The sequence below is a fragment of the Tachypleus tridentatus genome, chromosome 3 (assembly GCF_004210375.1).
Source record: "Tachypleus tridentatus isolate NWPU-2018 chromosome 3, ASM421037v1, whole genome shotgun sequence".
NCBI lineage: Eukaryota > Metazoa > Arthropoda > Merostomata > Xiphosura > Limulidae > Tachypleus > Tachypleus tridentatus.
The window spans coordinates 89,976,360-89,990,211 of record NC_134827.1 but is presented as its reverse complement, the minus strand read 5'-3'; the positions used below and the strand labels follow the sequence as shown (position 1 = coordinate 89,990,211).

Sequence of the window (13,852 nt, the reverse complement as noted above, 5' to 3'; positions counted from 1 at the left end):
ACAAAAAGATAAATGTAGTGAAATATAGTTTTATCAAGCCATACAATTATAACACAAATGTAGTACTACAGTGTTATGGTTCATGTGTATATTTATTATTTGAATAGTTTTCCTACATGAGTACTAGCCTACTAAGCCTAGTATCCAAATTTTGTATCCTGTCTGTATGAAAATACAAGCAGAGAGAGATTTAGTATCCTAAGCAAAAATATGAAATGTATTTTATCCCCTTAAACAGTCAATTGCCATCACATACTATGTTTAATGTTTTTGGTAATATGCATATTAAAAGAACTTTTCAGTGTCTGAATAAATTAAATGTTTAACCAGCACAATTTGGCTATAAAGAGGTGAGGGTAAGCAATATTAACCAACTAGTACTGAAAAGATTGACAATAAAAACGTTGATCCAGGCTAAATCTCCAATTCAATTTTGTTCTAGAATAGTAAAACCTACAAAATAACATTAAGCCTCACAGTTTAATGTTAATAGCCTAGAAGTCTACATAGACTACATCATTTTTCAAACTCACCTTCTTTTCTCTGTCTGCTCCAAGTATTGCAGATGACTGATACCAAATGTTCATACAGGAAAATGTAGGCCTATATTAGTCTACAGCAATGCTCTTCTTCCTTCATTTAAGATGGCCGATCTGTCACTTGTAGAGGCCTGTGCAAATCCTGCCTCAAACGCTATCATACTAATTTACAATTGTGTTATTGTGTGTGACTTTATGTAGCATGAATTCCCATAGTGACAGTCAATACATTGTAAATCTAGCAGAGGGCTAAGAGCCAGTAAGAACCAGTTAGGTGAACGTATGAAATTTTAGGAACAGGTTCTTACAAACTGGTGCAAAAATCGGCTGAAACCCACCACTAATCTAAATCCTTTTGTAAATCAGCAGCATACTCTTCACAGCTAGCAACAGCCAAGATCTTAATATCATCTGTAAGTGTAAGTAATTTATTTACTATTCCTTTATTTATGTTATTGCTGTAAGTGAAAAACAGCAAAGGTTCAAAGATTGACCCTTGATGTACCCTTCTTATAACATTAATCCATTTTGACTAAACTGCATCTGTAACAACTGTGCTTTCTTCCATCTTCTATTCAATTAGTTAACGTATCCCCCACACCTATAGAAATAATTTTTACAAGCTTTTCATGCGGCACTTTATCAAATGCTTTCTCAAGATTCAGATACACCAAATTTACACTCTTACCCTTATCTGCATAAGCAGTAAGCTTTTCAAAGAATATAAAAAGATTTGTAAAGCAAGATTTTCCTTTAATGAAACCATGTTGACTATCCAAAAATCGAAAACTTTGTTAAATGGCTTTAAGTAGTATCTTTTAGAATACATTCTAAAACATTTTCCACATCCAATATAAGACTAATTGGTCTATAACTACTGGAACTATTTTTATCACCTCCCTTGAAAAGAGGAGTTACATTAGCTAACTTCCAATCCTCTGGTACCTGTCCACTATTCAAGGGCTTACAAAAAAAAAACCAGCAGTAAGCTACTCTCATATCCAATCATCAAAACCTTGGGAAAATATTATCTGCCCCAGAAGCCTTACCATTTTTCAAACTTCCCAATTGTTTTCTTAACCAACTCTGAGTTAATGCAGTTATCTTGCTTTATCTTGTTTCTATTCATCAACTGTTCAAGATGTAGAACACTGCTTAAAACTTCTTTAGTAAAAACTGAAGGGATAGCAAAATTTAATAATCCAGCCATCTCATAATTATTGGTACTAGCCTTCCTTTATCATTCTTCAAGAATCCTACCCCCATTTTCACAGTTTGTTTACCCCTTAATGTATTTAAGGTTAATTTTTACATTTTCAACCCTTTTCTCATACATCCTTTTTGATGTTATAATTTCCTATTTCACCAATTTTCTCAATCTTCTAAAACTTCTGTCACAATTTAAATTTCTTAAATTCATGATAATTTTCTTTAATTTTATCTCTTAAACTCTTTGTGAGCCAAATTGTTTTTTTCATTTGCACATACGTTTTTTTTTCTTTAAGGAATATATTTATTTACCTTGAATATTTAAACCAATATCTTTAAATTTTTTCCACATTCAATCAGTGTCTTCAAATAACTCGGCTAAGCAATTCACTACAAATAATTCTTGTAGCATCCCTTCAAAAGTTTTTTTTAAATTTGTAACTAAAATATCGCTCTTCCTTATCTCCATATTCAGCAAAACATTGAACCTCATAGAGCAATGACCACTTACACCTAAGAGTTTCTCCAATTTTCACCCTCTCAATCATTTCTGCATTTGAAGTTAATATTAAGTCCAAAATAGTTTTGTTTCTAGTATGTTTTCATTAATAATTGGTGAAGAAAGCCATCCTGAACAATTTTGAAAAACTTTTTCCTTCATTGGAAAGTTATTAGATTTAATAAAATTAGAATAGGTAAGACAATGAAAAATAATAATAAAAGTTAACTGCAGTAGTTTACATGCCCTTCACTTGAATTTTTCTTATATAATTTTCATACATGGCATTTAAACTATGCTTTCTTACAGACATTGTGTTAAGTTGATAAATCCTGATCTATTTGAAAAAACCTTTATGCATTCAGACAAATGCAACTTTATTCAATAAAACAGTATAAAGTAAACAAAGTACAACAGTGGTATTTTTGATAATGCACAGAGTATGAAACAGTTATAAGAACTCAATTTATGACAGTTGTCTTTATTTCAAAGATTTTTTTTTACTTTGTGGAACAAAGTGTCACTTCTTCTGGTTTCCAACAATAAAATAGATGAATATGATGCATATTCAGTATGAGGTAGCTTAGTATTTCTTGTCTAATGAAATATGCTCTCTTATGAACTTGGGTATAAACACGAACTTAAAATCTATGTAATTAATATAGAATTAGAAATTCCAAACACTATGAAGAAAAAGCTAGAACAAACATCAATTTCCAATGCTCATAGTAATCTGATTACAGTAGTTCTATTCACTGAACTGTTACGTAATATTTTAGATTAGAATGATATAATACTTGTGCATGATCCTACCTAACTAGGCATAAATGAAAATGTAGAATATACTCACAACAGATAGTATACTAATCAGAGTGGTGATCAAAGTTTACATCTTTGGTATTTATGATGTTCACACTATTGCTATAAAGGTTTCTGCATGAAATATAAACATTTTAACTCTTTCATTACAGACTGGGTGTAATCCACCCAGCTTGTAACCATGAAGATATCCATAGCAGTAATTATACTGCAATTTTTAATAATGAAAGCATATGTTTACAAAATTTAATGTTATTAGTATGTATTACAAGGCTTTCTTCCACAAAATACCAGGCTTTTAAATCAGGTATTAAGATATTTTAATTAAAGCTTTTCTCACACAGTTTCTTTTTCAGAATTTGACTAGGCAACATGCAGAGTAATTTTCCTTTGAAGATTAAAAATACTTTTATGCATGAGAAACTGTTTTAATTTCACATGTGAAATTTTATAGTCTCCATATAACCATAAAGTGTTTAATAAGAAAAATTTATTTTCACTATCAAATCAGAATCTCTGTATATGTTCAATAGATATGAACAATCTCATAATCACCATAAAAAAAAGGAAATAATTCTAAATTATGCTTTTTCTTTCTAGAATGACTACAACTAACACAAATGTTTTATCTAAATACCTTAAACCTCATAACATTATACATTTATTCTTTATTATATTGACCTTTCAGCTATTGCTGGCTTATATAGAAGTTATAGTGATGTGATTCACCTGCACTCATGGTACTGTATTTAAGTCTACAAAACTGACCTTTAGTCTTTACAAAGTGACCTGTCGTGACTGTGTTTTAGTTGACTAACATTTTGTGAAATAACAATCACATTTCAATTATAATACATTATATGTGTGTATATCTTATTATTATTTACAAATAAGATTTTAAACTTATTTTTCTTAAAACACAGAACAATAAATAAAAGTAATGCAAACAATTATCTTTTCTAGTTACAACCTTTGTACTCGCTGCTTGTAGTAAGTTGCTAAGCCTTAAGAAATTTTGCAAGTGTGGGATGCAAAAAGAACAAATTTTAAGATAATATATACATATGTTTGAGTAACCAAAAAATTATTACATTAATACCTTAGAAATATGTTACAATTTATCAAGTTTATTAACAAAGCTGTATGTAGGTAAGAAAAATGAAATTCTGAACAGGTTAAAGACTCAACTTGCCACCACAAAAGTTTGTCTCCAAAGAAAGATCAATGCCATTATATTTGAAAATTGCTGAGAAAAACCACTTGTGGGACTTCTGAGCCTTCAACTGGATACTAACATGACAAATATAGAATTAAGTGTTTATAAGCAACCATTAAAAAAATTGATGGAGGTGAGTGCAGCCCACTGTGTTTGATTCAGTACATAAAGTAATATCTCATCATATAGAAAAGGTTTTTTATCTTATATTCTAGCTTTTATATGTTTGTAGTTTCAATTTGTAATTTGTACAAAACCATAGATTTTGTATTTTGACATCACAAACATCTAATTTGAACCAGTGATGCATTCGACATACCACATAACATGCAAAATCAATGTTTAGATGTTTTACACACGTTATTTTACATTAAGAAAGTAAATAATTTCTGGTATAAAATTTTGAATTATAATTACAGTTTGATACCAAGCTTAACAACATAAATTCATAAAATAGTAGTTGAATAAAATTTTGAATGCAAGTCAACAAACCCAATGGCATGGCCTTTGACCTGTGACCAGTCATGATAGGGTTAAACACATACATTTCAGTGCACTTTTAATTACTTTTTTCATGAGCCATAGAGTTACCTTGTCCATTTAATTTTTATACCTCACACTTATTTACAGTGTGATAATTCAATGCTTCACTAGCTCACAGTTACCTTGTCTCAGCAAAATTGAAAGATTTATGTATTTGATATGGGTAAGGAAATAAACATTTATTTTATGCAAATTAATTTAAAGATACAAGGCATAGATCCTAAGTTTAAATAACAAACATTCTATTTAGTAAATGAAGTGGAAGAAGTATTATTAGAAAGTAAATGGACTGTATTTATAGATTATAGGAAGTTAACTGAATCAGCAGAACATGGTAGATTAAAAGATAAACATACAGATAAAAATTCACTAGCAGGAATTGACTCCTTCAGGGCAGAAACAAGTTTACTCTCCTCAAAGGTCAGAATAAATCTCTCTCTGTGTTAAAACTTGCAATTACAAAGTACATTTTCTCTGCAGCTGATCAATCAGAAAAGTTCCACCTGATAAGTACAAGATATCTTCTAAACATGAGGTCAATCAGGACACAAATTATGCCATGAAATAGCAGGTAATTTTCTAAACAAGTGAAGCTATAAAAAAGTAAAAACACAGGCTGAACATGATGACTTCAAAGCAAATAAAATATGTTCCAGTATTAATAATTAGAGAAAGTTATACATTTTGTAGTTAAAAAATACATACTAGTTTTGGATATTTTGTGATGCTCAATATATATTGTGTACATTTTAGCACATGTGCTGGACACATTTTTTAATCTGTGTTTAAAACAAAACTTGGATTGTTCTTGCATAATATACAACATAAATACTTCATAACTATTTTCCCTCACAAAACGTATTCACTGTGCCTGTGCCTTTACTTAATAAGTTGCTTGGAATACAAAATACCATACATGACCTATGCCATTCTCAACTTCAACACATGTATAATGACAAATCACTTATTTTATATAAAGAAATCAAATAGTTAAACATACCATGACCCAAAAACACCTGTAGTTCTTCCCTTATGAACAGCATAATACATTTTGTTTTCCTATGTATGAGTACTACTGTATTGCAATAAAATGATCTGTAGAGAAAAGAAAACAACATTAACACTTTTACATACTAAAAATGTTGGCAACCTTGTAAATAAAATAGGGTTACATAATCACTACAGGCAGGGGTGTATTGTTCTTAATTTGTTACATATACCAGGCTTCTTACTTATTGTTAACAATACAGCCCATTATAAATAACATTTTAAACTGTTAATGTGAAATAAAAATAATCAAGAAATAAAACCTTTCTAAACTTTGAATTAAGTTGCAAATTATGTCTCTGCAGTTAGTTTAACATTTTCTTAAGTACTAAACATTTATCTGCAGTTAATTATATAAAAGATAACTTATTATATTAAGTTCATTTTAGTGATAAGTCATAACTCAAAAGCCATACAAAGATAATGCCACATAAATAATACTTGTGTGTACAATGTATATTCACTTTTATTTTTCAATTTTCTGTAAAACCAATCCACTGATAATCTTTTATGAATTTATAAACAGTGTTCTGCATAGGATACCAGAAATGGAGGTAAAATAACTACTTGACCTTAGTGTTAAGTTCCAAGAGTGAAACTTTGAAATTTCTAAAGAACACATGTATGTGTGTGTGTGTTTGTGTGCATGTAGTTATTATTCAATAATTACAACTTTAAGTAGGTTTTCTTTAATCTAATAATCAGGCTGATTTCTCATCATTGTTAATCTTCAAAGGTGCAAAATGTAATGACTTATGATCAGTTTTCAACCTCATTACAAAATATCTGCTTGGTGGGCCTTTTAAAGTAGCATTTCTTTCAATTCCAAACTGTGTAAGCATAAAGTCTAGACTAATCAAATACGACCACTAACGTGAAACTAACTTGACAACTCACCTTTCAAAATACAAATCAATCTGATTGTACTCGTTAATTTCATTGATAACTACATGATTGGGGTCTATGTGGACAGGAAACCACATCACATTCATGTACTCAACCAACTGTTTACAGGATTCAATCCAATTTGTAATATACATTATGCAAATGTACATAAAACCTACCTCAAAATGTAACCATGTTCTGCCTGAGATTACCTTTGTTCTCATCAGCAATTCAGAAAAAATGTGGTGAAGGATGCTGCCAGTCAGCAAAACATGGCAGATTAAAAGTAAACCTATAGTCTGCAGTGAAAAATAAATGACAGTAGCAAATGGCCTTAGCAGCTTTGTAATAACAAGGACAGAGAATGCAAGTATGGTAGCAATATTTTCATTACTGCGATTGTTTGAATAACTAGAAACCATAATTTTCAAGGCAATCGATGTAACTGGAATTTAGATTAATCAACTGTTATAACAACTGAAAACAGTAATAATCACAATTACTTTTAGGTCACTTAACCAAAAATTAGTATTTGTGATTAATTAATTAATGTATGGGAAACTAATCAAAACTTTAAAGTACACTTCTTTTTTTTTTTTGCATTCACACTCAAGTCAAACGTAGAACTATCACATTCAGAAAAGAATATCATATATTAGTTCAAAATGATATGCTTAAATATCCTAAACTATCAAAGGAATTATTAGTATCCTACAATACTATGTTACACCATACCTCACAGGTTATAACACCATATACATTTCGTACGGATATGTTTGAATATACCTCTTATCATAAAGCGAGACCTGGTGTATAAAAGAAAAAGTAAAACTAATAAATATTTAAAATAACAACAAAAGTTTACAGACAGTTGTACATTATTTATACGAAAGTTTGATTACCTTACACATTTTAGAGCATTATTATTGTAATCTCAATTGCAATGAAAAGATAAACTATTAACGTGGGAAATCAAACAATATTATGTTGTATTAATAACAATAATTTATTCTCAGAGCCTACTCAATCTGCTAGAATTATTGCTCTATTAATAACAAAATAACTTTCCTTATAAATACTTTAAGAAAAAATAGGTATCCTTCGTTTTTATTCAAATTGAACTCGCAACTTTCTAATCAAGAAAAACATTAGGCCCGGCATGGCCTAGCGCGTAAAGCGTGCGACTCGTAATCTGAGGGTCGCGGGTTCGCGCCAAACATGCTCGCCCTCCCAGCCGTGGAGGCGTTATAATGTGACGGTCAATCCCACTATTCGTTGGTAAAGAGTATCCCAAGAGTTAGCGGTGGGTGGTGATGACTAGCTGCCTTCCCTCTAGTCTTACACTGCTAAATTAGGGACGGCTAGCACAGATAGCCCTCGAGTAGCTTTGTGCGAAATTCCCAAACAAACAAACAAACAAGAAAAACATTCTACCGAGTGATATCTAATCCCGTTCAAAATTTCCGCTACTATTTGTAACGGACTAAGCAAGACGCCGTTAACCAGGGTCAAACAAAAACAATATGTTAAAATATAACATTGAAAAAAAATCGAAATAATTAAAATATAAATTGTATCACTTACAAAAACCTAACAAACGCATCTACGCGGTCAGTACTAGATTCAAATGTTACAAACCAATACAACATAAATCTGAATGCGATTAATTTAAATAAGTATCATAATACTAGGATGAAGGAAATAAAAGAAGGCCCTGGCATGGCCAGGTAGGTTAAGGCGTGCGACTCGAAATCTGATGGTCGCGGGTTCGCATCCCCGTCACGCCAAACATGTTCGCCCTTTCAGCCGTGAGGGGCGTTATAATGTTCGGTAAATCCCACTATTCGTTGGTAAAAGAGTGGCCCATTGAGTTGGCGGTGGGTGGTGATGACTAGCTGCCTTCCCTCTAGTCTTACACTGCTAAATTAGGGACGGCTAGCACAGATTGCCCTCGAGTAGCTTTGTGCGAAATTCAAAAACAAACAAACAAACAAGCAAAGCGCAAAATGTAAAACTGAACATTTGTCTGTATCGCCGCATTGACCTAATGAACCACTGAAATAATGTTAAAAATTCACCCATATCACACGAAGTAGTTACATGGCCAAACAATAAACAGTACAGTTATATTGGTACAACTGTTTAAATAAAATTTTAATAGTTAATTTAGTATAGAGGGAAGGCAGCTAGTCACCACCCACTACCAACTTTTACCAATGAATGGTGGGATTAACTTAACATTATAGCGTCCTCATGGCTGGAAGAGCGAGTATGTTTAGTATGAAGGGAATTTGTACCCGTGACCCTCAGATTGCGAGTCGAGCGCCTTAATCACCTGGCCATGCTAGGCGTACTCAAGAAAGGATTCAGAGTGATTTACTAGAATAAATCCAGGGATGAAAAGATTATCTTATGGGGAAAAATTAATATCTATTAACTATACTTGCCATAAGATATTCCATGAGGCCTATTATATTTTTAATATTACATTTGTAATCTAGCCCTTTAAGGATTTTCAAAAATGAGAATAATGTATAATAACAGTTTTTAAGTCACACTGTATTCATCATATCCATTGTCAATAACGCATTGACAATCCACAGCTCTTCAGGTTGACTGGGATACAAGAAACCTAGTTTTAATATAGTTTTAATACTATATAAGTTGTTTGATACAACAATCATTATAATGTGTCTTATGACAACTATAATTAATTGTAATAATGCTTCACCAGCTTGAAGATGTTCACGCCATAATTAAGGTTCTTGAGAAAAGAATGATAAAGGGTGTTATTATTTTAGTTTAGAAGATTATTGTGGAAATTAATAGGATAAATAGGTAATAAATTTAAATTTTAACGGAAAGTAGGTTTTGTTGCTTCAACTTACATAAATAAATTTATGACATCTAATCCACTATTTAGAAATTGCATGCACTACCAACAATTTTATCCTCTCATTAATATTTCAGCTTCATCAAGATGAAATACCCATGTTCCATGTCAACTCAAAATATTCCGTCATTATTAATGAAAATAACAAGTACATTTATGATGTTAAAACAACATGTAGGTTCAAGAAGTCTTAAGAGAAATTAATAAAATCGCTATAACTCAAGCTCTTTCGAAAGGTGGACCTTTCTTCTCCAGGAGCAAACTGGGAACCTGTTTAGTTAAAAAATGTTTTTTATTCTTCATGTTTGAAAGATGCATAAGGTTTTTAAACAGTCCACAAGAGCTGTTATTGGATTGATGCTGTATTTCAGTTCTTTGTTTACACAGTTGAACAACAAAAGTCAGCTTGTATTGACTTGAATTGTTCTATTTTTCTATATCAACAGCAAAGAGTTTTGCTGCCTAAATTGCAATATGTTTGTGGTGTCTCACTGAACTATGACAATCTAAGATCAGTATGGCAGTCATTATGCAGAAAGTAGTTCATTAAATGCAGTTTAGGTAATGATAAAACTTACTAGAAATATTCTTGGTAGTTTGAAGTTATTAATAATTAAAATCCAATTTTGTAATTTAAACTTTACATAATTAATGTGGTTTCTCATATGAGTTTATTATATGTATACATAGCAGTATAGTTTGAAAATGCCATATTACTATGCCTGTAATATCACTAGTTTCAACCAATGGAAACTAAAGTATTGGAGTCAGTGCAGCCAACAGAGTTACATGATGCTACCTGTGAGCTCTGTGTATACAGACAACAGCTGATTGCAAAAACACTACCTTGATAAATAATAACAGAATCAGAATTCAAAAGTATTTATTTCTTAGTAAGAATAAAGGACCAGCAGTGGGCTTCATGATAAACTTGACAGAGTTTCTGACATTCATTTTATTGGTGATTTTCAGCATTAGTGCAATGGTGTGTTTCAAGCATGAAGGGTTGTGTTCATACCATGTCATTATTCTTCAATACTACTTGTTAGTTAGTGAGCAGTTAGTGGTATTTACTAATTGACAAATCAGATTAATCAACAATCCTGTTAATCAAGTACAGTGGACTAGTACAGTGTTCTTCAAACCATGGTATGTACAAGCAGAAAAAACAAAGGAAAAATATCTGCAGCCACTGCTACCAGCCAGTTGTCTTCCCTTTGGTTAGGAGTGTTCAAGAAAGAAAAAAATAATAATAATAAAAGTTGGTAGCAAGTGCTTTCAGACAGTTATCTTCTCTCCTATCAGTAGCTTAAAATTAGCAACTGGTAGTTCACCTTAGTAATTTTGTCATAGCAAAGGCAGTATGAGCAAACTTAATGCCAATGGGAATCAAATCCAAGAACTTTGAGTCACAACCCCTACCCTGTTTGAACCACTAAAGTTGAACAAATATGAAATAACAGTTTATAGTTGTAATAATCAGAAACATAGTTTCAGTGTGAGCTTTGATGTAATTTTGATTAATGAGTGACTGGAATAATCAAACAGTAATAATCAGAAACACTAATTCTGATTAATTTATTATTTTCCTGATTGTTGATTTAATTGTAACTTCTATTACTTGATTATTGGTACAATCAAAATAGTAATAATCAAAACCACTGATTTTAATCAATCAGTGTATCACAAATTAGATTAAATTATTAATTTATATGACACTAACCATTTTAGTTGCAGCTCATAGGTAAATGATTATATCAGTTAAATTACCAAACTCTGTTTTTAGGAATTTTGTATTATTATCAAATTATATGTCTGTGTGTGTGTGTGTGTGAGAGAGAGAGAGAGAGAGATTATGGTACAATCAGTGACTTGCAAGCTACAATATCTAACTAGAACACAAACTGTTACATATTTGACATTCATTGGTTGATTTGAGTTGTATATCCAGTGATTATGAATTCCTTTGTTTTCAAGGTGGATTTTGCAAAGTTAAGCAGAATTAATGAAATGTTCACAATATACTGATTTTATTTGTAAAACATTTAATAGGTTTTTATTTTAATAACACACTACCTTTGTAAGTCTGCATCCAATGCTATACTATATTGAAATTTGTAAAAGTTTTTCACTAAGAGTGTCATGTAAGAAATAAAAGTCTTGAGGATATACTTTTACTTCAAGTGGGTTAGTGTCGTCCTGAAAAGTATAATTTGTTACATTTTATGGACATTTTAACATTTTTGAAAGTGGCAGAGTGACTTGGCCTCACTGAAGAGGCTGGCACCTAAAGTACATGTGTTGAAAGATAGTAGAAAGAAATGTGTTGAACCTCTAAAACAGTAGTTCTCAACCTTTTATGACTTGCGGCACACTATGACAATTTGAAAATTTTCGCGGCACACCTGGCCTTACGAAAATCACGGCCAAAGCAAGCGATATTAATGTCACCTGCACATTGTCAATACTATCGCTTGCTTTGGCCGTGATTGTCGTTCTGAGGCTTTTTAACGATTTTGTGGTATAGCAGAAAAATCAAAACTTTTTAATTTTACATGTTTTAAATGTGATGCTTGTGCCTGCTTCCGAGAGCAAATCAAATTGAAGGGAGGCTCTAACGTAGACAAAGAAGCTCGCATTTCATCATCGCCTGTAAGAAGCTTCTCTCTCTTCTGGCTTTAATTTCAGTCAATGCTGAAAATCTAATTTCGCAAAGCCACGAAGATGCAAATGAAAGCAGAACTTCAACTGCTTTTAAACTTATTGCAGGGTATGAATATTTAATGGGGATCCAAAACTCATCCAAGCTCTTTTCGGGAAACAATGACTGATAAAATTTGTCGTTCCGTCGTTCTTTCTCTTCAGTTGTAAGATTTGTTGTCTCGTTGATACCGAATGGATAGGTCACCTTGTTATATTCGTCGACAGCAAGTGACGGGAAGTAATGTTTTAGTGCGGACTCTAGGTCACTTAATATGTTCAAAAGTTGAGGGACAATTTTCTTCTTTGACGGACATTCGTTAACAGAAGGAAAACAATCAAGGACTCGTTTCGAGATCTTATTCTTCCACAGCGTCACCTTTTCATCGAAGGCCTTCAGTTTGGACGTTGCAGTAATAATGTTTTCGGGTGGTCCTTGGAGACTTAAGTTTAGAGAATTTAATTTGTCAAACAAGTCGGAGAGAAATTGAACCTTCAGCCATCAGATCTCATCATGAAAAGAAAATTCAAAACCTGCTTCCTCAACCTCCAAGAAAGAAATTACTTCAGTTGATTGTTCCTTGATTGTTCATGTTGTTGAGCCACGAGATTCTCGAAGTATTCTTTTGGTTTATCCTTCACAGCTGATTTTTTTGTTTCCAAGTGTCTCTTCAGTTTGCTGGGAACAAGCGCCTCGTTCGATAAAGCTGTATTGCAGAGTAGGCAGAATGGTAATTGAGAATGTTCTGATTCCAAAGCGATAAAACCGTATTCGATGTATTCGTTTTTGTACTTTCGTTTGATTCCTTGCTTTTGATTCAATACATTCTCCTTTGCAGCACCAGACTTATTTTAATATTTTTCCATCGATAAATGATAAAGCTAATTCATACAGGATAAGCACGAAGTTCTGCAGTTGATATAAAATTCCTACCTACTTCGTAGTAGCTGTAGCTTACCGCAGAATAAGGACGTGTTCCATAAAGCAGTTTGATTGTTTGATGCATCATTTATGACGTACGAAGCGCTTGTTGCGCCACAATTAAACTAACTGTCGAACCGTTGCAGTCGAGAATAAAATTTATATATGAACTTCTCATTGCTCGAGTTCAATGAAAACCATCGAATGTTTTGGAAGGTTTCAGAGTGTCTCTACAGTAGCTTTTATTAACTGATGTGTTCAACTTGCTTGTAAAATCCCAAGAAAGTTGAATGTGTTTCAAAAACGCCGCGGCACACCTGCCAATCTCTCGCGGCACACAGGTTGAGAATCACTGCTCTTAAAGGTTGTATCCCAGAAACCTTAAGAGGTAATAGTTTATCACAGAATGATATGTCTTGTTAATAATTAATATCTGTGATGTAGATCACCTAACAATAAATATTTTCTTAGCCAGGCAATGTATGTCTTACAGTTTCTGATTTTTGATTGACACACACTTGTGTTTTCTTCACACAGTGCATCATTTCTTGAAGTTCAAGTATATTTGTTCTGTATAGCA

General features: G+C 32.1%; 1 protein-coding gene across 3 annotated transcripts in view; it reads right to left on the bottom strand.

Annotated features, from left to right (window-relative positions):
• The window catches only part of LOC143247447 (uncharacterized), a 35,234-nt gene extending 27,614 nt beyond the window's left edge, over positions 1 to 7,620 (bottom strand). For 2 of the 3 annotated variants that reach the window (XM_076495563.1, XM_076495561.1), the window contains exons 1-2: positions 7,493 to 7,620; positions 5,826 to 5,920 (exon numbers count right to left, since the gene is read on the bottom strand). In XM_076495563.1, the coding sequence (XP_076351678.1) occupies positions 5,826 to 5,875 (50 nt within the window). In that variant the 5' untranslated portion in view covers positions 5,876 to 5,920; positions 7,493 to 7,620. Of the gene's footprint in view, positions 1 to 5,825; positions 5,921 to 6,936; positions 7,067 to 7,492 lie in introns of those variants that run through there. The other variant, XM_076495562.1, reaches the window with a different exon arrangement.
• Between the last annotated feature and the right edge of the window lie 6,232 nt (positions 7,621 to 13,852).